Raw genomic sequence first — 26501 nt, forward strand, 5'->3', positions numbered from 1 at the left:
CCAAATTGCAGCTGGGGTAATATATTCTGCTAATTCAAAATTACCTCTTGAGTTTCATCTAGAGAGGGTATTCTTGATTCACTGTTCTAAAAGCTTTGTGTAGTTCTGTTGGTGCACAACACGTGCCCTTCATCCCTAAGTGGTGGCTATATTATGTCCCTAATATATAGGGTCAAATTCTGCCCTAGTCTACAGGTGTGCCCTAACTGAACTCAGATGGTAAAGCAGTGGCATCCTTCAGTATAGACAGTGCTATATAAACTTACATAAAAATATATAAAATATACAAAAATAAATCACTAGGTGCTATTACAACACAAATAATGCATTTCCTCCCTTATCAAAAGTCTCACCCATATTTAGATACTGCTGTAAGGATTATTGACTGCCAGGAGGACACATTAAGATAAGGAACTCTACAAAGAGCTAACTCAGAGTACATTTAACTGTTAGATTATAAATGATTTGCAGTGAAACTACAGTAGGAAGAGATTAGAATTCCCCTCTGAGTCATTCTGATAGGTTTTTTCTTTGAAAAGAGTTAAGTGACCTCTTTTCTAAAAAAAAAATTCTCCCAAGGGTGCAAAGCTTGAGACAACCTTAACCGGTATCAATCTTGTCATTGGGCTGGAATGCTAGTTGGAGCCAGCCAATCATCTTTCAGGCTAAGGGTTTATATAGAGATGCACTTCCTCTGCAGAACAGTGAGAAACCGAGCACAGGGCTCAGATTGCTAAAGGACCTAACAAGACTAAACTTGCTGCTGAGACAGCACAGAACACTGCAAGCCTTCCGCATTGTTAGTGGAGTGGTAAGTGCAATGCCTTTACAATCTAACTGTATTTTATAAACATACATACAGCATGCCATGCCAGTTGGAACTGAGTGTCTGTTTTTTTAAAACCCACAGGCACAAGTTATATTTTTAGCAATTTGAAAGGTTAATTTCAATTGCTAGTTCCCACTCCAAACATCATATAATGCAACTTTAAAATATCTATCACTGCAGCCTGCAAGATTTTATGATTTGGGGTTCTAAAGAACTGAGCTTGCAAAATCAATGTTGGAATATCAATGACTGATGTTTCATTTTAAACTTGTTAAGAATTGCAGTCAACTAGTTCAATACAAATATTGTTTGTAAACAGAACAATAAGTTTTCTGCAATCTAAAATGGATTTGAAAAACGTGTATTTGTCTAGCTACCTGAGGAATGATTTATTTCTTGCAGTAGTATACTGGTGCTTCTTATACTTAAGGTACTCTAGACATTTTTACTTTTAGATATATGCCCCTGTTTTGGATTTTGGGGCATGTAATGTCTGATTGCAGGGGGGAGGAAAAACATTCCAATTAGCTGTGCTGATTTTCTTTAGAATGGTGAAAACAGCCATTTTATGATCATTTTTTTCCCTTCTTCCATCATGTTTTGTAAACCAATTTGTTTGTTTGTTTTTTTTAACTAGTCGCCTATAGGCAGATTACTATTAACATGCTATGCTGCCTTTGCTGTACATGCACAACTCCTCTGGCTGTCAGTGGCAACTGCATGTGCAGAACCAAGGCAGAATATGCCCCACCGTCTCTTATTTGCCAACTTTTTATACTGTAAATAAATGGGGGAGGGTGGAGAAAAAGGCTAGATTTTGAAAAGAATCCTATACAGGCACCTACCTGAAGAAGCCGGGTTTTCTAGAGTGCTCAGCAGCTCTGACTGAGAACAAATTAGCTACTTAAATGGGAGCGAAGCGCTCCTGAGACTGCAGCTGCAATTTTGGGTGCCGAGCACTTTGAAAATATGGCCATGAACTATTAAACACCCATTGAGACTAGGCAACCACAGTTGGACAGCAACCGAACAACATTGTCACTGAATTCTGTATTGGTGGCTCTTTTCTGCAGTTGTGGTTAAAGAGGGGAGCTCTCCACTTCCTGAGCCCCTCTACTCTTTTACTTGAGTTTATACAGATGAGTAGTTTTAAATTTGCACCAGGGAGAAGGATGCAAAATAATGTTACTGAACTGACCATGGTCGGGTGATTCGAGGTGAAGGTTGCAAGCAAATCCTTAGCTTAGAGCAAGTCACAAGAGTGGGTCTTTTTAGACTTGCCCAGCTTCCAGTTCCAGCTGCTAGGATAGAGGTCTCAAGAAACAAAAGCTTTCTAGCTCCAGGAAAGGTGTGAAGGAGCATTAGCAAAATAAATCTACAGGGAAGCTATCCTTTAAAACGAGTTTGAGACCAGGTTCAGACAACCAGCTCTCTTTTAGTTCATAGGAAAGAAGGGCAAATAGTCCATGCAACTTATTCTTTATTCCTTCTCCTAAGCGTACCGTTGTTTCATGCTGAAGTTCAAGCTGCTGGATGAACAACTGTAACCTAGCACTCCAAGACACAACACCACTTTAAGTTCCTCTTTTATTTTCAGAAGCAGAAATACTGCAGGTAGAAGAGGAACCAACCAAGTCACGACTTACCCAACGCCATGAAGTTATTCATCATTATCTCAGTTATGCTGGGGGCACTCGTCACAAGCCTAGAATCTGTAAGTTTCGCAACAAGCACAGCCACCCATTCAGCACAGATCCTGTTTATTTCCATTTTTGACCATATGATAAAAGCTTCCCCTTTCATCACTGAACTAGGCCTATTATTACCATCCTGCTTTCTGCCACATGTATGCACCAGGCTTTTTTCTATGACAACTGTGGTTTGAACCTTCTTTCCTGTAGTTGTCACCTATGATTCTACTGCCTACTATGGATATAGAGGAAAAACTAAGGTGGCTTCCTGGAGAGAACTTAAATGGGGATTAGACAGGATGGAGAGAGCAACAGCCTCTGACATTTTTGCTCTTAACGTTTTTTTCTTCTTAATTCTAGCACAATGCAGGACGTCAAGTACTAGGAATTAGCAGAGATTTAATGCAGAATATTAGTCTTTATTTGAATGCCCCCCGCAACCCCCACTCTGATTTTGGATATTTTGGCTCCTATCCGTTTGTATCACATAAGGCAATGCTGTCCATGCACATGGATGCAGCAAAAGCTTTCTGTAGCCAAGTCCTGCTTTTGCACTGACCAATCCCCTTCACTCCACGGGGCAGTGTACTAGGAATCTAATTCGGTCTTCTCCAGCTTTAGAGCAGAGGCCCCTGCCTGCAGTATAGTTCCAATGTGCCAGGCAGAGTCAGGATCTGGAACACCGGACAAGTAGAACTACTGCTGTATAGATCCATTGGCCATCACTACCATAGAGCAAGGATGCATCAGCAGCAGGGTTACCAAAAGCAAAGGGCTGCAGTGGTGGATGAGTCCTGTGCCTTTATTCCACTGTCTGGTGTAGGTGGATGGGAAGGAGGTGGATTTCCCCAATGACCCTTTGCTCACTGTCCGGTCATATAGGCTTGGTTTCTGAGGCAACTTTGGCCTTCTTAGCAGAACTGCAAAAGAAATGTTGATTTGGTACATTGAAGCAGTTGGGTGTTTGCATTCTACTTTACTGCAATAGACTTTTACTATATCCCCACTCATCCTACCTGGACTGCACTGAATGCCCCAAATTCTGCTGTCAGTTGCATGCATTTAACACTAACAAAGTCATTAGGGATGCAGGCATGCTGGAAGGAACAGAGCTAGGGCCTGTCTGTGTATACTCCAGAAACAGACAAAAGTGAGCACATAAAAAAAAGGAACAATCTGTAAGAAACTTTCCTTAAAAAAATAAACAAATTTGTATTTCCCCCCCTTAGGCTTTGACCAGGCAGCAGCGGCACATACTATCAAGCAAACATAAATCAGGACATCAAGGTAAATACTTGATATTTCTATTTCTGTCTCTCTAAAATCTGTGGCCAAAATACACTCCATGCACAATAATCACACAACACATACTAGATAACAAAATTCCTTTGGACTAGTTACATACTAAACATGCGTCAACTATCCTTCACTTTATGGATCTACTGAAGGATTTATAACTTTGGTTATTGGTGTCTTTTGCTTGCAGATTGTAACTGTGTAAATGGAGGAACCTGCATTTCTTATCAACTCTTTTCCCGGATTAACCGTTGCTTATGTCCAAAAGGATACAGTGGACAGCACTGTGAAATAGGTATGGTACAGTGGTTCCTCTCCCATTCTATATTCCACCTCCTTCCCTCCCCTACTGCCCATTTTCTAAATTTAAGGTGTTTCTAATCTCAGTTTCTATGCACCAATAGAAATGAAAGAACCATTGATAGAAACACAAATGGATATGCCTTAACTTGTATTAATGCATAAGGGGAAGGAGCAATGCCTAAATATTAGGAAAAAGACATCCAGGACTCTAGGGTTCTATTCTCTACTCTGTCACTAGCTAATCTTGAGAAGGTCACAAACTCTCTAAGGCTAGGTCTACACTACCCGCCTGAATCGGCGGGTAGAAATCGACCTCTCGGGGATCGATTTATCGCGTCCCATCAGGACGCGACAATCGATCCCCGAATCGACGCTCTTACTCCACCAGCGGAGGTGGGAGTAAGCGCCGTCGACAGAAAGCCGCAGAAGTCGATTTTGCCGCCGTCCTCACAGCGGGGTAAGTCGGCTGCGATACATCGAATTCAGCTACGCTATTCATGTAGCTGAATTTGCGTATCTTAAATCGACTCCCCCCTGTAGTGTAGATGTACCCTAATTCAGGTTACTAGTTTGTAAAATACAGTTGGTTTGTTTTACATTCTTCTTCAGAAATATTGTGAGACTTAGATTGTGAAATATGCCGAGATCCTTACATAAAAGGTGACAGATTTGATTCAAGACATGATTGTTGTGTATTTTCAGGAGAACCAAAACACATGTACATTTAGTCTAAGAGCTACATGTGTCGAACACAGCAACAAAGTGACATTCCAGTCCACATACTGACCTGTCTGTTGGCAAGTGTGTCAGTGACAGGAATCTCATCCTGCTTCTCATTAGAATGGAACCACCTGGCTTCTTTCCACTGTGGAATACTGTGAACAATCCAGAATATGCTGCCAACTTTGTGTTCATATTTCAGACACTGAAAGCCAATGCTATACTGAGAATGGTCAGGACTACAGAGGGACTATGTCAAAGAATGAGAAAAACGAAGAATGCTTAGCGTGGGACTCCCCTTCACTAATTAGGTGGGATTACCATGCTGGTGTGAGAAATGCCCTGCAGCTTGGACTGGGGAAACACAACTACTGCAGGTAATTCCTAAAGCTCTCACACCTGTTGGGCTGGTTATTCCCCAGAACACCTGGAGTGACAGGATGCATTCAGTGGAGTTTCCAAGACTGCTTGCTAAAATTTGGACTTGGTCCTCCAAGGTGCCTAGCCCCCTTATTTTTCCACTGAAATTAATGGTATTTGGGTGCTCTCTGTACTTTGCTGTCTTGAGCCCTTCCATCAGGAGCCTTATAAAGAAGTACCAGTGCAGCAAATAATATGGATGAGCTGCAGGTTTTATGCATAAAATATTTGCTTTTGTCCTTCTGCAAATATACTTCTTTGACATGCTTGGCAATAAAAGACCCCTGACAACCCTCTTCAGGGGGAATTCAGGTTTTATTGAGTCACTAGCACTTAGAAGCACTGTGTACAAAAAGCATGTCTCCCTCATTTTCCAGAAACCCGGACGGAAAAGCTAAGCCCTGGTGTTACATTAAGAGGGGATATCGGACTTTGAAAACAGACTGTGACATACAACTGTGTCACACAGAAAGAGGTAAATTAGGATTTACTTGAAAATCACTTGGAGATTTGAAGTTGACTGTAACCCCCAGACTTCTACAAAAGAATGGTACAAGATATGTTGAGTGCGAAACAGAGGAGCAGGAGGGATCCTTTAGTTTTTAAGGCACCTTTTCACAGTACACAATGAATTTCAAACTGGAGGCCCCTACTACAACTGGGGGCCAAATTCTTCTCCAAATTCTTCTGCAGCCCCACTAGCTTCCATAGATTATCTCTGAGTAGGATTCAACCCATAATATCCACCATTTCGAAATGTACATGCTCTTAAGGGCTAGATGGTGTGACTGAATGAGAACATCACAACACATTTTCTGGAAGATTTGTTGGACAGACGTAGTGGTATTTAAGCTAATTTTGGTGCTCACTTATCATTCTACGAGTGCACTCTATCTGAGCACACCTCCAACAAGTTTTTCCTTTCCTTTCACAGAACCCACGTGTGGCCAGAGAAGCTCCAGCAAGTACTTCAAGATCGTTGGCGGGAGCATTGCAACTATTGAGTCTCAGCCTTGGATAGCCACCATCTTCCATTATTCAAGGAAAATGGGGCAGAACAAATTTGTGTGCGGTGGCAGCCTCATTGACCCTTGCTGGGTGCTTACCGCTGCACACTGCTTCTCCCTACTGTAAGCACTCATTACCCCTCCTGTGTCTACTGCCGATTTATTTTTGCTTTGTTCCTTTGGGCAATGCCCCATGGCTAAAAACCACACACATGTAACTCAGCCACAGCAGGACTGTTCTTTCTTTAAGAGCAGGGAGAAGGTTAAGCCATTAGAAGCCATTAGAAACCTCTTAGCAAAAGGGAGATATTTTGCTAGAAAGCGGAGCTTTGAGGGTGAAGTTTAAAACAAATTCAGATAGCAATTTATCCCTCCCTTACAGTCAGGATTTTGTTCTAGCTCAGCTGTTTTCCCAAACTCAGAACTTGTTCTCTGACTGAGGTCTGCTTACCTCCTGCACAGAAAATTTGGCGATTGTGGAAAGCTGACTTTCCTCTGAATTCTAACGGCTTCAAGAGGTGTCATTGCCCAGAAAGCCCTGGACACCTATAGAACCAGCTGGAAACAAGAGAGCCAACTAGAAATACATTCGGGCGGAGGTTTTTCTAAGTAGTTGAAGGGATTTGGACACCCAGTTTCCATTCATTTTAAACGAGGGAATCAAGAGCCCAAATCCATTAGAAAAGTGATTAGGCTCAGACTCTCAAAGCTGCCTACCTTCACTTTTCTACATTAAAAGTTGCTGTAGTTGACACAAGACCTTTGAAACATGGAATGAGAAGGGAGAAGTTCACAGGACGCTAAGATGTTGTTCACATTATGAACCAAATTATTTTTAAAAAAACAAAACAAAAAAAACCTGTCCTTGCTCTCAGAAACCCGATTGTCTTCATGGCTCATTTATTTACTTTCTTCCCAGAGGAACGGATTCATCAGGCTACACAGTTGTTCTTGGAAAGTCCAAGCTGGATGCTAATGATGACAAAGAACAAACATTTCAGGTGGAAAGAATCATCAATCATCATGAATATTCAGATGAAAGAAGTGACTTCACTAATGATATTGGTAAGTGGTGTCCGAAACACATCTTTATAATCCTGAGCACATATGAAGTACACTGCTGTAATAGGGGTACTGATGCAGAAAGAAGCAATATCTAATAGTTGGAATAGGGGGATGCTAGGAGCCAGGCACTCCTGATAACTAGGCCTAGTTTTGGCTAGAATTCCCTCTTGGGCAAGTCAGTGTTTGTAAAGCACTTTGAAGATGTGAAGTGGAATGTAAATGATAAGTATCATTACATGGCACTTTCCAAGACTGTAGATCAAAATGGATTTCATATTGCCCTCTCCCCCCACAAAATACAGACATTACGTTTCTATTTCCATTGTATGCAATACAGACTTGCTAGTTTTCACCTGCTACCCTCAACTCCATCATCCTTCCTCCAATTACCCATTAGAAAAGACAGACACCTTGTTTTCACAGGTCTAGGCTCAAAACAGCTGAAGTTTCAACCAATGTTTAAATCTGAAGGCAGCATCTAGTGGCTGAGTGCTGTAGTGCAACATAGCACATCCTCCTCCACAGACCCTCAGCTGGAGGGACAGTAGATGCCATCCCCACTCAAGTCAGGGAGCTGTGCTCTTACAAAATGCTGAAAGAAGCACCTGGGGATTAACGTCTCACTCAAGAGAAGACTCACCGCAGTTTTTTCATTCAATGTCACTCAGATGGATGAAATTAAAGGGTGAAAAACTTGCCAATTTCAATTTGGCAAAGATCTGTGTGACTAAAATAATAGTCTTTCTAAGTAAGGACCTCAGAATCAGGCCCCAGGTGTGTGATAGAATGCATGTGAATTACAACATTTGTTGGAAAGTTATTGTTCCAGCTGATAATTTTCCTACTTTACAATATTAACTGTAACCACTTTGATTTTTATGTAGCTCTCATGAAAATAAAGTCTGCTTCCGGACACTGTGCAGCAGAGTCTGAATATGTCAAAACTATCTGTTTACCGTCTGAAAACCTAGTACTGAGGGACAATTCCCAGTGTGAAGTTTCTGGCTATGGGAAAGAAGACAACTGTAAGTGAATATCATCTTAAATGTAAACTGATAGCATGAGGGCATATACGGCTAGTCAAGCTTGGGAATCTTCTATACTTCAGCTTTTCATCATAGCAACTCAAGTCTGCCCAGTATACAAAGCTAGGCACTGTGCTATGGGGGGGAATTGACTAAAGTTCATTTTTTAATACAAATTAGAAGCGAAGGTGAGGGGATTTTTTTTTTTGTCTTGAGAATGACAGGACAAGTCAATGTGACCTGAGCATGGTGTATTAAAACTAAGCAGTCTCCAAAATAGATTTTAATTCATGTGTTTGGAACCACAGTCCTTCTGAGTAGTCCGACTTTCCCCCAACCATCAGTAGCTTTCTTCTTCACACCCTCTCCTGCTGCAGTTATCCATACACTGTGTGATCTCTCCCCTCTCCTGAAATCTCTAGCACCAGTTGTTCTTGGACACTTTTATTCTTGGGAGAATCCTTCTTTAAAACCTCGGCAGGAATGAGGAACAAAACATAGGTACTAGAAGAGAAGTATAAAAATCTTAAAACCAGGAGACAGAAGGTGACTATATGAAGAGCAGTGGCTGGGGATTTTCAAAGGGCCTAAGAGAATGGAGCTCACCTCTCACTGGGTACCTAACTCCCTTGGGCGCCTTTAAAAATTCCACCCTATAACAGCTGCAGCTTGCTGCAGTGCAGAAGAAGCACATGTCTGGGGCAGCACAGCTTGTGCATGTTATAGGAGTTTTAAAAGAAAGCCACGCAGTGCTACCAGTGTCCACTGAGACCCACCAAACTCAGATGAAACAATCACATTTACGCAAGTCAATGAGTTGTGCAGATTGGCTGCTTTGATGTGCCCCATCGTGCCAACAATTCAATAGTGTCTTCCTCCTTTTATGCCACACACTTTCTTTTGGGAATCTGAATCCCAGCACCATCTCTGACTCTCCATGTCAATTTCCCTTGATATGCCCCAGTTCTAGGAAGAACTCTTACCAAAATTACCTCACACCTCTATAAAACTACACAAATTATACAAGAGACACAAAGCATGCCCCGTCTTCCATTCCTGCTGCAGACAAGAGTTGAAAGTTAGATTGGTCTTCTGCATGAATAAAGACTTCAGGTTTGACTCCACTAAGAGAAGTTATCAAGCCCTGTGTCTGTTTGAGAATCAGAAAATTCTAATGGAAACAATACTTTTTGCACCTTATTCATCTATTAAAAGTAAAAATAAAAACATTTGTTGTATAACAAAGATGTAGTACTCTCAAAACTGATATTTTGTGTGGACAAGTTAACTTCTTCTGCTGCATGAAGAGGGAACGTAACAGCATGAGGGTTTGTGGGGGAAAGCTAATCTAATCAAGCTCCTCTTGTTTGCAGGGGATATTTACTATTCCAAAATATTGAAGACAGCCAACGTGAACTTAATATCACAGTCATTGTGCCGGGATGAATACTATGACCAAACCAGGGTGAATGACAACATGGTGTGTGCTGGCGATGTGCAGTGGAAGTCTGATGCATGCAAGGTAGGAATGCTAACATTTTGTTTTAAAACCATTTGCTGACAGAGTTTCTCTAACATAATCCACATGGTGTGTGTTAATGGTACATAGTTGGAATCTTTGAAGTCTACTGGCCTTGCAGAGAGGGACTGTGGGTCACTTTTTGAACAAGAACTCAGTTATTCAGCGGAGTTCACCCTGCTGTAGCCAGGTGTGATACAGAAAATATTCTGCTGGTGATGGAGGAGCAGCAATCTTTCCCCCCACCCCCCACCTCCTTCCAGCTTGTGAAGGAGCAGCAGTGCTGTTTCATGGCCTAGGGCTGTAACAGCTTCTGCAGCTACTGCATGGCCACTCTGTTGGAACAGCAGTGGGTGGATGTACACAGCAGTGGATCTGCCCTTGCTCTTCCCCAGTTTACTCTAGTTTCATTTAACCAGCTGTGCATGGATGTGAAAAGAACTATAGCAGAGCTGGTCTCCACAGCCTGGAGGAGATGCAGATCCATTCCACAGGTTCCTCAAATCCAGCTCTGTTCCACTCCACCCTCACACTGTGAACCAGGCTATGCACGGACTTGGAGGAGGAGGGAACAGGACTTGCCATTAGCACTAAAATTCTCTTATGGGCAGACACTTGAATATTTATTTCTCTTTTTCCAAGTGAGGGTGGAAGGGGAATGGCTTCTGATCCTTCAAGACATCCTGGCTTAGGCCTTCTATAACAAGAATGCTCCATGTACTAATCTAATGATACCAGACAGAGGACTTCATGTAATATAACTCATTCCCCTCTAGCCCATTGAGGGGGCTGCCTCTTCCCTTACAAATATAATGCTGACCATAAAAGCTACTTGAGCATTCTATCCTAGCTTTCCAGTATCCTCAAAAATCAGATTGTGATCTTTTTTATTTGCATTGTCAGGGAGATTCTGGTGGACCACTGGTCTGCGAGCACAATGGCAGGATGTCTCTGTATGGGATCGTCAGCTGGGGAGATGACTGTTCTAAAGAAAAGAGGCCCGGCGTCTACACCAGAGTCACTAAATACCTTTCTTGGATTGAGTCCCACATGAAGGGAGTCAATTTCAAAAGCCGTAGCCTCCCTAAATGAAAGTGACCTTTCCTCAAGGCATGGACCTAAAGCAGGAAGTCTAGAGCATTAATTTCAAATAACTGGAACTGAGCCACATATCGATGCAGTACATTGAAACCCTGAATGTTAGTTTGGAGTTGATTTGTGCATGTTTGTCTCTCGGGTCTTCAATTTAAATGCCTATGTGATTTGTTTTCAACATTCATAGCAGGGTATCTGAAGCAGACAGATAATCTGTATCTCCATTGGCCACTGCATGGAGTACCTGAAAGTCTTTCCATGGAAGACTCAAATATTTAACATTGAAATGCATATTTCCAGTCAAGATACTGTACATGTCACATTGTCTCCCTATTTTATATCTGAATCACTATTAGTCACTTTTATAAGTACCTACACAAGTTTTATCAAGTATCAGAGGGGTAGCCGTGTTAGTCTGAATCTGTAAAAAGCAACAGAGGGTCCTGTGGCACCTTTAAGACTAACAGAAGTATTGGGAGCATAAGCTTTCGTGGGTAAGAACCTCACTTGCATCTGAAGAAGTGAGGTTCTTACCCACGAAAGCTTATGCTCCCAATACTTCTGTTAGTCTTAAAGGTGCCACAGGACCCTCTGTTAAGTTTTATCAACCATCCAGTTATTGGTTTTAAATTGTAAGTTGTTTTTTTTTTAAAGTGTGTATTTTGTAAATATTTGGCCTAAATGAACAGTTGTTTAATTTTAACATTCTGAGGAATGTCAGGATACAAATCACTAGGCAGCAGGAACCCTACGCAGTGAGTGCCTGCTGCTAGTGAACGAGAGAGAATTTTTTATCAATGCATTGCCATGGGCTGACTGCAGTTCTGATTAGACAAAAACCAACACAAACAAAACAAGAAAAACGCCACACACGTCACTCATCTTAGAACTAAGGTAGTGAAGCAACTTATGGCACATAGGCTCAATCCTGTACTCCTTAGACAGGCTGAATGTTCATGGATGTCCACGGGAGTTGTGCCTGTGTGAGGAGCTCTACAAGGGTGCTTTGGTGTAATGAGGTTAATTAGGGACTGTGCTACAAGAAAGCAAGTCATTATAAATAATCCAAGTTGACTTTCTGACCACCTCTCAGGAATTTTTGGTCCCTTCCATAGGGCCTGATCCTGCCATCTCTGCATTTCTGTCATGACTGATGGCAGGATTTAAGGATTCACAATCACTCTTTAAATCTGTGACCAAATGCTGCCTCCCTGTATGTTGCAGGGATATAAATGCCAGAACTTGGTCCCCACTCTTAAGTCAACGTTTGGAAGCTACCTCTTTTCCCAGGACTCGCAGTATGCCAGTGCATTTTATTTTTTAACTAGCTTTTGTTTTATGGACACAATATTTGTATGAGGGCTGGAACCTCAACTGTTATTTAATGATTTTACTTTGTTTAATTTATTATTTGTATTTTGGGGGTAAAAACTGTCAATAAAAATTGCTATTCATATGTGGATGTTTCCCCTCTTTTCTCTATGCTACAGTTGCAAGGTCATGATCTGAACACAGGACTGGGAGCTGTGAACTCCCAGTTTTCATCCCATCTCTGGCCTTGAGCAAGTCATGACTTCTGCCTCAGTTGCCCAGTATTTGAAGTGGAGATAAACAACTCAGAGTTGTTGGACTTCATGTTTATAATGCACACAAGAATAAAAAATGCTCAGTATTGGATTAGCTGCTTCAGCCATGGGTAATGCTCAGGCTTATGAGTAGAGTGGGAGGGGGGTAGAGTTTAACGCAGGAAGGTTCATTAAGGATTCTGCCATTTGTATGATCCTTAGCCACTGAAGCAAACAGAACCAGATGTTCTCTAGAAAGCTGGTGACAGTGTGCAGAAGTGTCAGCACAGCAAGTATGAGGCAACAGAAGCATAACAAGGCCCTTCCTTCCTGCCTCTGCTATATGAGGTTTACTGTAGCTCTTGGCTGTGGGAAGGAAAGAAATGGACCTTACGAAAACAGAGGTGGGGAAAAGATGCACCAGCTCTAATAACGGAATTAAAGTGCAATTCAGACACTTAACTCAATCTTGCTCTCCTTTCAAGCTCACATTAGTACCATATGTTTAGACTTTTACCCTCTGGTGCTGCTATAGATGCCAAGGAGTTAGAAAGCAACAGATTATCTCCCCCACAACCAACCACCACCACCAAGGTACCAAGAGCAGCTTCTGCTAAAGTCTGACAGAAAAATAAGGCCCCTTTGGTGCTGGCATCCAGTAACTATTCTGTCCTCAACCTTCCTTTTCTTTACAAGGTAACAGCCCTCAATTGCTATGGCTGTTCCATGTCAGACACCCATAGGCACAAAAGATCCTCAGTTATTGGTTCGAGTGCAGTAAGATTCTGGTATAACCCTTTTCTACGAGGAAGCAGCAACATTTCAGGAGGACATAGTGAACATGGGAGATCACTCCCCATCGCATTTCCAGGAAGGTGCTGCAGTCCAGCTTCTCCAGCAGTTGCCTCTGTAGCCACTGGTTTTAGAAGAAGGCCAAATTCAAAGATGAGCTTAAGTAATTCTGGAGAGATTCTCAGGTGGTGGGACTTGCATGTTAGAAAAGGGCAAATGAAGGTACATAATACACAAATTTAGACTCCCCTGCACCTCAGTAAGTGGATCCAAGAGAATCTGCCTACAAAGAAGTCTAACGTACACTTCCCCTCAGTTTGGCTCCAGTTCTTAAAACTGGAGAAGGAGAAGCAGGTGCAACACTAGGAACCCAGGTAGGAAAGGGCTCAGAACATTAAAATCCTTATGGCCCCTTTAACTTTCATCATGGACAAAATACCACCACCACCATGAAAAGAAGGTAAACGTACACTGGAAAAACTTGCCATAGGTTCTAGGGACTGGACAGATAGTGGGGATAGAGCGCATGGCTCAAGGTATTCTGCCTTTGCTGTTTAAGGGAACCCCACTCTGTTGGCATTGTTTTTGCAGCCTAAAGAGCAAGATTCTTTAGGTAGCAATAGCACATGGAGCCCTCCAGCCAAGGAGAGTTTAGCAAACTGCAACTGATCCAGAGACTTGCGGGTGAAGCCACCGTTATAAAACAATTGCTGTAAGCTAGCGTGTTTGCTCCAGACCCAGGGGGTAACTGTGAATGCTGCCAGTGAGATACACATGCATTTCTGCAATATTTCTAATTGTGAAAGCAACACATAAGAATGTCATTATAGGTATGTCTACCCTGCAATTAAACACCCATGGCTGGCCCGTGTCAGATGGCTTGGGCTGCGGGGCTGTAAAACTGCAGTGGAGATGTTCAGCGTTGGGGAGAGGGTCCTAGAGCTCAGGCTCCAGCCCAAGCCCAAACATCTACACTGCAGACATGGGCTAGCCATGGGTCTTTAATTGCAGTGCAGACATATCCTACGGCATCCTTCCAGGTGTTCTGCAGTGCATTCTGATTTCCTTCAGTGAAATTACCACCCCAGAACAAACACTGCTTGTCTTACTAAAGTGAATAGTTCCATTGTCTTTAAAGGAATGGCTCTCACAGGCCAGCAAGATTTAGCCCCTTATTTATCAACCTGCTGCAGGTAAGCTTTTTGGCATGCTAGCCATAGCTATACTGACAAACCCTTTCTAGTAGAGGCAACGCTCTAAGGATTATTGCACAACTACAAGATGTATTTGTACTGTGGTATGTGAGAAGGACAAAAGTCTTAAGGCCGCAATGGCTTCAGAAACCTTTACACTCAATAACAATTTTGCTGAGTTTGTTTAGTTTGGAAAAGAGAAGACTGAGAGGGGACATGACAGCAGTTTTCAGGTATCTAAAAGGGTGTCATAAAGAGGAGGGAGAAAACTTGTTCACCTTAGCCTCTAAGGATAGAACAAGAAGCAATGGGCTTAAACTGCAGCAAGGGAGGTTTAGATTGGACATTAGGAAAAAGTTCCTGTCAGGGTGGTTAAACACTGGAATAAACTGCCTAGGGAGGTTGTGGAATCTCCATCTCTGGAGATATTTAAGGCCTGGTCCACACTAACCCCCCACTTTGAACTAAGGTACGCAAATTCAGCTACATTAATAACGTAGCTGAATTCGAAGTACCTTAGTTCGAACTTACCGTGGGTTCAGACGCGGCAGGCAGGCTCCCCCGTTGATGCCGCGTACTCCTCTCGCCGAGCTGGAGTACCAGCGTCGATGGTGAGCACTTCCGGGATCGATTTATCGCGTCTAGACAAGAAGATCGATTGCTTACCGCCGGACCCGGAGGTAAGTGTAGACCTACCCTAAGAGTAGGTTAGATAAATGTCTATCCGGGATGGTCTAGACAGTATTTGGTCTTGCCATGAGGGCAGGGGACTGGACTCAATGACCTCTCGAGGTCCCTTCAAGTCCTAGAATCTATGAACAGAACTCCGATAGTGTGACATATAATACTGACAGCCAAATTATTCCAAATGTACCCAAGTGATTCTAATAACTAGAAGGTCAGAGGAGGTCAGGGTGGACAGGTATGAATTAGCTCCTCCAAAAGCAGGTCTCTGGTAGAAATGCTTTTGATTTCCCCGAATACTGCAAATATTTCATTTTGCTGAATCAGAGCCTAGTCAAGACACAAGAAGCAGAAAAGAAAACAGTGCAAACAAATCAGCCAGGATAGTCCGCGGTGCCTGTCGCTTGAAACGGCAGCCCCTTTGATTTCTGTGTACTGCACCATTACATCTCGAAGAGCATGGCCTTTGTGCAGAGACAGCAGCTGTTTTGTCCCCAGAACTGCTGCAGCCCATAGGTGCAATTACAGGAGAAAAGTGGGGGATGTGATGTGGAAAGGCAGGAGACCAATGGTGTAAATTGTTTTATTTTAAAATGAGGGTGTAGAATAAGGAGGTGGCTGCCCTGAGGAGCTCATTTCTCCATTTATCCCAGAAGTGCAGGTCAGTGTGAGAATCTATGGGATTGTGCATGGCATACATGGAGTTGGGCCACCCTCTCAGGGATGTGTGCCCCCTCTCTAGGGCTCTGTCCATTTTTATGTCTGCCTACAGATTCTGTGCTCTCCACCTCCCCCAGTTTTCTAGGCCACTTTGTCTGCCCCCGCATCAGCATCTCCCCCACCCCTTTGCAGTCTGTCATCCCCTACCCCTCTGTATGTGGCAGGAGAGCCTGTGCAGGGCAGGAGGAGGAGGAAGCACAGCAGTGACTGTGACCACACCTCCGACTCCCCCTGCACATTCTGCTAACTGCAGCCAGCCAGCACCAATAAGAGTTAGTGTAGGTGGTATGCACGGGAAGAGCAACAGAATAATTTGGTGCAGGGGAGAATTAAATGGTGGGGACCCATCTCCCTCCAATCCTCCTGCCTTGACTTTACCTGGGCTGCAGACAGTACAGATGGGACACACACACAGCTCTCCAGTGAGGAGTTCACATTTGGTTGGCTGGTTTGCCTTAATATTATGTATCTATCTCTCTCTCGCTCTCTCTCTCTCTATACACACACAAACACACACACACACACACACACGAGAGAAGGTAGGTGAAGTAATATCTTCACTTCTGTTGGTGAAAGAGAAGCCTTCGAGCTACACAGAGCTCTTCTTCAGTGCCAAATTTTGTCTCTCTCACCAACAGAAGTGGGTCCAATAAAAGAGATGACTTCACCCACCTTATCTCCAATATCCTGGGACCAACACAGCTACAGAACGGTAAGCATTAATCTATATAAATCATTTTAGCCTGAGAGGAGATACATTTGCACACACACAAGCAGCAACTAAGTTCTGGTTGTGGCTCTTCCTTTTGTTATTGTAGATCAAAAAATTGCACAAATCAATAGCTATTTTGTGCTTCACAGGGGGGACACTGACACAAGGAAGTTTGTGCAATTTATTCATTTTTAAGAGGGCAAAATCCAGAACTAGAGTTGAATTTCACCAGCTCTCTACAATCTGTAGCCAGGTAAATAAAGCTTTTCGGGGGAGACACTAGGGTTACCATTCGTCCGGATTTACCCGGACATGTCCTCCTTTTTGTGCTAAAAATAGCGTCCGGGGGGAAATTTGTAAAGCACTCACAATGTCCGGGATTTCCCCCCTCCCCCGGCACAGCAGAGCGAGCGGCTGGGAGGGCTGCAGGAAAGTCCCGGGCTGGACTCCGGAGCAGCTGGAGAGGAGCTCCGCCCTGCATTCTGAGCAAGTGTCTCAGCACAAAGTGCAGCCCTCCCCTTTTGCAACTGGGAGCGGTTTCTGCCATGCAGCGTAGCAAAACGGGAGCGAGAGCACTTTGTGCTGATACAAGGGCAGCTCTCCCCTGCAACCCGGTCCGGACCAGGGACCGGGTTTTGTTGTGCAGGGCCAGGGACCGGGTTTTGTTGTGCTGGGGAGCTTAGCCACGTGTCCGGCTCGCACAGAGCCCAACACCCTGTTCTGAGCAGCAGGGTAAGGGGGGCAGGAGAAGGGGCAGGGAGGTTCTGGAGGGGGCAGTCAAGAAACGGGGGGGGGCTTTTTGGGGGGAGTGGAGAAAGTTTTGGGCAGTCAGGGTACAGGTAGGGGGTAGGGTCCTGGTGGGCAGTTGGGGGGGGTCTTAGGAGGGGGCAGTTAGGGGACAAGGAACAGGGAGTCTTAGGTAGGGGGTGGGGTTCTGGAGGGCAGTTAGGAGCAGGGGTCCCAGGAGGGGGCAGTCAGGGGACAAGGAGCGGGGGGGGGGGTAGGGGGCTGGGAGTTCTGGGGGGGAGCTGTCAGGGGGCAGGAGTGGGGAGAGGGATCGGAGCAGTCAGGGGACAGGGAGCAGAGGGGTTTAGATGGGTTGGGAGTTCTGGGGGGGGCTGTCAGGGGGTGGGGAGTGGTTGGATGGGGCGTGGGAGTCCCAGGGGTCTGTCTGGGGGTGGGGGTGTGGATAAAGGTTGGGGCAGTCAGGGGACAAGAGGCAGGGAGGCTTAGATAGTCCTGGGGGGCAGTTAGGGGCAGGGGTCCCAGGAGGGGGTAGTCAGGGGACAAGGAACGGGGGGAGGGTTGGGAGGTCGGGGGGCGGGAAGTGGGAGGGGCAGGGGCGGGGCTAGGGTGGGGCTCCTCCCGTCCTCTTTTTTGCTCGCTGAAATATGGTAACCCTAGGAGACACGGACGCCTGGGGATAGAATGTTAACCTCTCAGCACTAACTCCTGTGGATGTGCAGAGAAATAATACTATCTAAGACCTGGTCTACACTGGGCGGGGGGGAGATTGATCTAAGTTACGCAACTTCAGCTTCATGAATAACGTAGCTGAAGTCGACGTATTTAGATCTACTCACTGCGGTGTCTTCACTGCAGTGAGTCGACTGCTCACATTCCCCCGTCGACTCCTCACATTCCCCCGTCGACTCTGCCTGTGTCTCTCGCTCTGGTGGAGTACCGGAGTCCACAGGAGAGCGCTCGGGGGTCAATTTATCGCGTCTAGACTAGATGCGATAAATCGAGCCCCGCTGGATCGATCACTGCCCGCCGATCCGGCAGGTAGTATAGACATACCCAGGGCCAGCTCCAGGCACCAGTGGAGGAAGCAGGTGCCTGGGGCGGCACATGCTAAGGGGCGGCATTCCCGTCCATTCTTGGGGCGGCACAGTCTGGGCACTTTTTTTTTTTTTTTTGCTTGGGGTGGCAAAAATAGTAGAGCCGGCCCTGGACATACCCTTAGTCACACACCAACACAAAAATCCACTTCTTCAGAGAGACTTCAGCATAGAGGGAGGTGAATGCATTACGGTTTTGCTGGAATGCTTTTGTCCTTCACAATAAATTTGCAGTGTTTAAGCTATTTGTGGCCCTCCAGAGGCCCAAAAGACATCTCAAGGATTCAGGTCCTAATGCTTCTAAAGCACTTCAAAATTCATGAATACATGGCAAGCAAAGGCAAAATATACATATCATCAATCTTCTTCTTCCAGAAAGATCCTCCACTCTCATGTGGAGGATTCGGTTGCTCTCTTCTGTCAGAGGCCATGCTTGAGAGTGCCGTAGATTATAAGGGAGAGACTCAGTATTTAGTGAGTGTCTATTGTTGCCTTTTTTTTTCTGAATGCTAAAATTAAAGGAGAGCAACGGGTGCAATATAAATATAAAAACTTGACTGTAGGGTGACCAGACAGCCAGTGTGAAAAATCAGGACGGGGTGGGGTGTAATAGGAACCTACATAAAAAAAAAAGACCCCAAAATCAGGACTGTCCCTATAAAATCAGGACATCTGGTCACCCTACTTGACTGTGATTTATGTCTGCAGGCAGAATGAGTTCACTTTTAGCACTGACTGTGGAGAAGGAACCCATCTCATTGTCTGAGGCTGGTGCTCCATCTAGTGGCAACTCCTTAAATCTGATAGTGTAGTGGCAAGGATGAGGGAAATATGGTTGCTCCCAAAGCTCTAGGACAGGTCATGGTTTCTTAACTGTAGAGTTACAGTAGAACCTCAGAATTATTAACACCTCAGGAATGGAGAACTCTGAAATGTTTGTAACTCTGAACAAAACGTTATGGTTGTTCTTTTGAAAGTTTACAACTGAACATTGACTTAATACAGCTTTGAAACTTTACTATGCAGAAGAAAAATGCTGCTTTCCCCTTTTTTAGTAGTTTATATTTAACACAGTACTGTACTATATTTTCCTTTTTTTTTTTTTTTTTTTTTTTTTTTTTGTCTCTGCTGCTGCCTAATTGTGTACTTCTGGTTCTAAATGAGGTGTGTGGTAACTCGTAACTCTGGTGTTTGTAACTTTGAGGTTCTACTGTACTTAAACTAGAAACAGATTTGAATAAAAAAGTTGGGATTTCCTCAAAGTTTGGTTATGTTTGGGTCCACGGTTTTGGTTTATCTCTGATCCATAAATTATGGTAAGTAGGTGCCTCCCCTTCAACAAAGAATCTGACAGAATTTAAGGAAGGACTAGTCCTATCTGCCAGGGACTTGATTGATTCATCTACCCAAGTAGGAATAAATCCAGAAATGAGAATTCCATCACTTGGGAGATTATTTTGCAATCTAGCTAAATTTGCTGTTCAGGGGTGTGAGGAGGAAGCTTCCCTCATGTTGGCTTTACCCCCCGCCCCCCCCCTTTTTTTAAAGTAGCCCCTTGTGTTCACAAGTCTCCAAATTGAGCTAATTCCCCAGACCTTTGATTTTATGCCTAAAAGAGGTATTACATTCAACAAGAAAATGGGGTTGTGTTTGCAGGGACACTTATTAACCATGTCACTTTCTTTGCTTAGTGGTCTTCTCCCAGGTGTGTACTCTTTGTCAACCCACCCAAAGGGACTCGTCTAGAGTCTGGTTTCTGCTCCATATACATCAAAGCCATAGAGAGTCTAATCGGATTAAAATAGAATGTGCTATGTATACTTAAATTGGAGATGTTGATGACCCCATTTCATTTCTGTTGTTGGACTACTCAGGGAGCGCACGCTCCGTAGCTTCTGTAGACTGAGCTTAGTACACACACCAGGGGCTCCTTCCATTCCTCGCTTCTACCGCACCAGCTCCATGTGTGCCATCCTCCCATCCCCCTCCATCTCCTCCCAGGGGTTGTGTGTGCACCTTCATTCCCCTTGTCCTCAATGCCCACCATTCCCCTTCCCCTGCGGTACCAGGGTCCCCCAGTTGCCCCGCCTACAGGAGTTGTGTGTCCCACTGCAGGGCCGGCTTTAGGCCGATTCCACCGATTCCCCTGAATTGGGCCCCGCCCCTAAGAGGGCCCCGTGCAGATCGGGCAGTGTCCCTGCCTGAAGCAAAGCTCTGTGGCTCTCCCGGAAGCAGCAGCTGTTGCTGCTAGGCAGGGAGAGACGCTGGCCGGCAGGGGCCTGAGGCAGAGGCAGCAGCGGCTGTTGCAGGTCAGGAGGGGGGAGGGGAGGAGAAGGCACATGTGCTTTGCAGCCTTCCCCTCCCCTCCCCCCAGCACTCACCTGGAGGAGACACCGAGGGGGCTTCTGGTCCGGTGGGAGACAGGAATCTCTGCAGTGGACCTCACTCACCTTAGCAGCTGCTGGGGCTTCGGTCGGTGAGAGTTTGACCCCGTGATTCCCCCTAGGTGTGTAATATTGGGTTGGTTTTGTGGTTTTCGGTGGTGTTGCTGTTTGAGGGTGAGTTGTGCCTGCCTGCGTCTGTTTCAAAACTAAACTCGGGATCATGTAACCCAGGAAGAAAGCCCCGAGCCAGTACTTAGTGCTGTGAATTCCAGGTGAGAGAGAGAGAGACAGGGAGGTTTGGAGGAGGAAATCAAATACATCAGGAGGGGAGAATGCGAAAGGTCTGCAACACGGCAGGCTGAGACTTTTATCTCTCCCTTCTCCCCCGAGAGAGGGGAAACTGAGGCACGGAGTGATCTGATTCCCCTCCCCAAATTATTTTGCAAAGGAGGGGGACGGGGGGCTCCTATCCAAACCAGTTCCCTTCCCATCAACTCTGCTTCCCCTGCTGCAAGACTGCTGTAGGGGCTGAATATTTCCATTAAACTCTGGCTCCTTCATTTGCCCTACAACAATAAAATAGACTGGCTTGGGGGGGAGAAATATTCCCCCCCCCCCAAGCTGTGTGGACATTAAGGTTTTGGGGGGGGGGGCACGATAACATTCCAGATCAATCAAATGCCCAGCTCAGCTTTCTAGCCATCCAGCAGCTCTAGGGTAGGGAAGGAAGGGGCTCTTGGTGCAGAGTGGTCACAAAACAGGGGTGAATTTAGCAGGGGCGGGTCCGGTTGAAATCCCACCTGATGCAGCCACACAGAATCTCTGGCGGTGCTAGGAGAGGCCAGGAGTGGAAGCACGTGGCCAGGGGGTGGGGGGACATTTGCCCTCAGTCCTGGGCTCTGGGATGGACTAGACTGGGTGGGTGGTGGGTTCAGTCTAGTCTTCCAGCCTGTTGTTCTCGCTGGGGTTTGTGGTTTTCATCTGGCTCCACTGAAAAGATCAAACAAGCCCAGTAGAAAAGGGGGGTGAGAGAGGTGGGAATGGGTTTGTAAGGGGTTAAAGTGACCCATCAATGAAAGAGTAAAACCAGAGTTTGACTGGGTTTCCCCCCAGCCACCACTCCTGCAAACACTGGGCAAGGGGCAGCCCCATCCCCCACCGAGGCTATGGTGAGGGGCAGCAGGGGAGGAAGGAAGCCACATGTGATAGCAGTCCCCTCCCCCCCAGCACCCACCACCCCTTCTCCGGCCCCCAAACTCTGTCCCAGAGCCTGCACCCACGGAGAGGCAGCCGCGTGCTCTGCAAATCAGAGACCGTTTCAATGTAGTGCCAGGGGGAAGCAATGCTCAGTCTGTCCTGAAATCCTGTGTGGGATGAGTCACAAAGCTGGGAACCCGCTGCAGGGAGCTTTCCTGAGCCGAGTTACTGAGCTGCTCCTTCTGGCTAGAGGAGATGGGGCTTCGCACAGACAGGGCCCTGGACTCTTCACAAGGCTGGGAGAGCAGCTCTGGGGGGGAAGGTGTCCTGGGGGAAGGCAGCGATTTAATGGTACACCATTAAATTTGAGATGCTCTCTCAAAGGGGGTGGCGTTCCCCAAGCCAGGGGCTTTCTTCCAGAAAGGTCACCGCTCAGGGAAGGAAATGGCAGGAACAAAGGGAACCATTAGTCTCCTCTCCGGCCGCTGATGAGCTGTCGTCCCAGCCCTGATGGAATTAATGGTCTCTGTTATCTCCGCTCTGCAGCCTGGTGCCTGCTTTGTGATGCCAACCTGCCGAGAGAGAGAGAGAGAGAGAGAGAGAGAGAGAGAGAGAGAGAGAGAGAGAGATCAGAAAGGAAACAATGCCTAAGTCTTGTATAACAGGCTGTCACTGTCTGCAAAGCTTTAGCCGCTGCCCTGGGGAGCTAATCGGGGTGGGGGGGGGGGAAGAGGAGGTTCACCATTAGGTTTAGAGAGTTTGGCAGCCAGGTGCAATTCTAATCAGTTGAGGATATTGTTGACGTCACTAGGCATAACCCTAGGTAACTCGGGAGGGTGAAAGGCCACAAAGTGTCAATGAAGCCTTCCTGCACTAGGCCTAAGTGAACCAAACTCTATCCTTCCATGTTTAAACTCTGATCAACCTCAAAAGCCAGGTGCAATTGGAATATGTAAGCAACCAGTTATCTGTGTGCAACCCCCTGCTCAAGCAGTAATAATGAGGCCTGCATGTTTCTGGCTGAAGGGAAAAAGGACAAGATAACGGTTTAAAGAAGTTACTAACAAGCTAGGCTTATAGCTGCCAAGAATGACTTAACTATTACCAGGGATGGGAGGGGTAGAGGGAGGAATGGGGGGGAGAAAGGGAGGGCTAGAGCGGAAAGGGTGGGGGGTGAGGCTTAACTGCAAAATGTATAAAAGAAGAAAAACTGTTCCTGTTAATGTGCTTGATTTGAGACTTGCCAGTCTCCTTGCACCACTTTGGGATCCCAAATAAACTTTGTTTTCTTCTCCCCCTGGTGTGTTTATTGGCGCGAAGCACACCGGGCAACGAACCCCACTGTTGCTTTGCCTCGGGCACTCTGTGCTGGCAACAATATCATACAGGCCCAGAGGAGGTGTCAGCAGAGTACTTCTGTTCTGCACAGCTGGGGGACAGGACGAGTCTGCTGGGAATGGGCAGTTTTACGCCACCACAACCGTGCCCACATGTCCATGCTGCTTACCAAGCTTTGGGTCCAGAGATCTACTCGCCCAGAACAGGTAGCCCTGCCTGTGACCTTGTCGCAAGGGATGCAGGATTGGGAGTCCAGGAATGGAGGTTGTTCATAACTCTGAAATGTTCATAACTCGGAACAAAACATTATGGCTGTTCTTTGAAAAGTTCACAAAGGAACATGGTTGTCATACAGCTTTGAAATTTTACTATGCAGAAGAAAAATGCCGCTTTCCCTTTATTTATTTATTTATTTATTTGTAGTAGTCTACGTTTAACACAATACTGTACGGTTCTGTAGTTGATTTTGTGCGTGTGTGTGTCTCTGCTGCTGTCCGATTGCTTTCGGTTCCAAATGAGGTGTGCGGTGGACAGGTCAGTTCATAACTCTGGTGTTCGTAACTCTGAGGTTCTACTGTCGCTAGTATTGGATGGGAGAGCGCCAAGGAAAGCCCAGGGTGCCGCCAGAAGTGGTGGTGGTGAGTCAATAGGTGGCGCTCTTCCCTCTGGGTCAGCACTGAGCCAGTGCCGATGGGACGCTTTGGGGAATCTAGGTGAAACTTCAGAATTCTGGCTGATCTTCATGAAATTGTTGTGTAAGGGAGTTCACTGGTGTACGTGGGCTCCACCCTCATCTCTCCCAGAGCAGAGACAATGGAGAGTCGTTAACCTGAATGGCTCCCATTCATATGGGAGCACCCTGAAATGAGGAGGGTCAGTTTTCTCTAACTTCTGTGCAGGGGGCTGGGGTGTAGGGCACCAGAGACAGGGTGAGGAGGGGGCTCCCAGGAAAAACAAAGGATGCGGGGGCCGACCAAGGGCAAAGGAAATTGGCAGGAGAAAAGAGTGAGATTCCATGATTCAGAGAAGCCATGAGCTGTAGGGGGGAGGGACCCTGAATTCCTTAAAAGACTCTGGCCTGGCCCAAAAACACTTGAGAGTGGGGAGGGAACTGAGGGAGGGAAGGTGATTGTTGGGTCTGGAGCTGTATATCTTGTGTCCTGTCTAAAGTAAAGAGTAGCTGCTTTAGAAGCCCTTTTTGCAAAGCTTCTGTCTTACGTGGTTCAGCTACAGGGGTGAGGATCTCCAGGGTTGGGGCTCTGGAAAGGGTGTGCTTACGCGACCGGGGAGCTGGCGCTAGTCTCTGTGCCTAGGCACTTGGACTGTGGGGTCTCCACTCCCAGAAAGGGATGCTAGACAGAGCATGTGCACCCCAAGAGTTTGCATAGAGACACCCTCTGCATTCAAACAGAGGCAGTGCCTGAACTCTGCTCAGACTCAGGCAGCTTAAAGCACGTGGTGCCCAAACACTCCAGCAAGGGGCGCTCTACCAGGAGCATGTGGCAGCTCCATTCTGATGTTCCATCTTTCAGACGGGGCATAAAACCAAAGTCGTGATCCTTGGGACTCTCTCCAAGCATGGGAATGTAGCATCTAATTTGGAGGTTTGCACTCTATTAGGATGACCAGATGTCCCGATTTTAAAGGGACAGTCCTAATATTTGGTGCTTTGTCTTATATGGGTGCCTATTACCCCCCCACCCCCATCCCTTTTTTTCACACTTACTATCTGGTCACCCTAGCTTACATTCCACCTGCATGCTGCACGCTTGCTTACCTGAGGTTAACTATGGTGCTGTTAAACGCCTGCTATGTCCCATCCCCCCTGGAAGAGGTGGTCGGACTTCTCTTGTGGGTATAGTGAGTTTTATACAGACCGTTTGTAAAATGCATCGGGATCCCGTGCAATGAAAGCTGCTCTGCATCTCCACATTATAGTTATGCCTCCATACATAGTCACAGCTTCTACATAGTCCATCCATACCGCCCTTCTGCATTAAGTCCATTAATGGCTATTAGCCAGGACGGGTAAGGAATGGTGTCCCTAGCCTCTGTTTGTCAGAGGGTGGAGATGGATGGCAGGAGAGAGATCACTTGATCATTACCTGTTAGGTTCACTCCCTCTGGGGCACCTGGCATTGGCCACTGTCAGTAGACAGGATACTGGGCTGGATGGACCTTTGGTCTGACCCAGTACGGCCATTCTGATGTTCTTATGTTCTCACCCTCTGGGGTATCATTACAGTTCCCTGGAGGCTGGTTATTAACCTGCCTACGCCACCTATTGCAACCTGAAATCTGGATTTTCCTGCAGAAGGCCCATCTCTCTCTCCCCCGCCGCCCCCCCAGCGTTTTGTTTAGCGGCTGAGGTATATGAATAGGATCGTCAAAGGGGCCGTATAGCATCTTTAGACTCTTTAAGGGCAGGGTGGCTTTTATAGCTCACCACTAGGGTGACCAGACAGCAAGTGTGAAAAATCGGGACAGGGGGTGGGGGATAATAGGATCCTATAAGAAAAAGACCCAAAAATCGGGACTGTCCCTATAAAATCAGGACATCTGGTCACCCTAGCACACCCCCAGGGAGTGGCGGGGACCCACACATGTGAAACGGAGCTCATTAATAACCGATCAACAGCATATATGATGCAATGTACAGAATATATAATTTTATTTTTATATAGTTATGGAAAGTAAATAATACATGGAAGAAATTAAAGGCTTTTTTTTCCATTATTTTTTTTGTTAGTCATCCCTGCCGGGGCCCCGCCAAAAATGTTCGATTTGGGCCCCGTCCTTCCTAAAGCCGGCGCTGCTGGAGAGAACAGGAGGATTCAGTCAGCAGGGGCTGCCGATCCGTCCCACTCACCAGGGCTGCCATCCTGCGGCTTCAGCATTAGTGGCTGGGGTGACTTGGGGAAAGGTCTCAACCTCCCCACATCCCACTTCACTGCTGCCAGAATCCCTCCTGCCCCCCCCCGCTACAGTCCCCTCCCTACCCAACCTGGGTGGGGCTGGAGGAGAGGGGTCTGAGAACTTGAGCTGTGGATTGGAGGTGGAACAGCTGTCAGGGGCACTGACAGGGAAGTGGCAGGAGCTCCCCGT

At 46.1% G+C, this 26501-nt stretch overlaps 1 protein-coding gene and 1 long non-coding RNA gene across 2 annotated transcripts; both read left to right on the forward strand.

Moving 5' to 3' along the window:
- Positions 1–684: 684 nt before the first annotated feature.
- PLAU (plasminogen activator, urokinase) lies at positions 685–11393 on the forward strand. The gene is made up of 11 exons (XM_005278741.4): positions 685–811; positions 2427–2543; positions 3750–3807; positions 4007–4111; positions 5042–5216; positions 5637–5734; positions 6194–6389; positions 7186–7331; positions 8216–8356; positions 9730–9878; positions 10779–11393. The coding sequence occupies exons 2-11, from the start codon at positions 2484–2486 to the stop codon at positions 10965–10967; spliced, it is 1317 nt and encodes a 438-aa protein (XP_005278798.2). The 5' UTR covers positions 685–811; positions 2427–2483; the 3' UTR covers positions 10968–11393.
- A 9116-nt stretch (positions 11394–20509) lies between these two features.
- LOC135972704 (uncharacterized) lies at positions 20510–26132 on the forward strand. The gene is made up of 2 exons (XR_010589188.1): positions 20510–20983; positions 23379–26132. It is a non-coding gene; the product is annotated as an uncharacterized LOC135972704 (long non-coding RNA).
- The last annotated feature ends 369 nt before the right edge of the window (positions 26133–26501 follow it).

This window comes from Chrysemys picta, chromosome 7 (genome assembly GCF_011386835.1).
Source record: "Chrysemys picta bellii isolate R12L10 chromosome 7, ASM1138683v2, whole genome shotgun sequence".
Lineage (NCBI taxonomy): Eukaryota > Metazoa > Chordata > Testudines > Emydidae > Chrysemys > Chrysemys picta.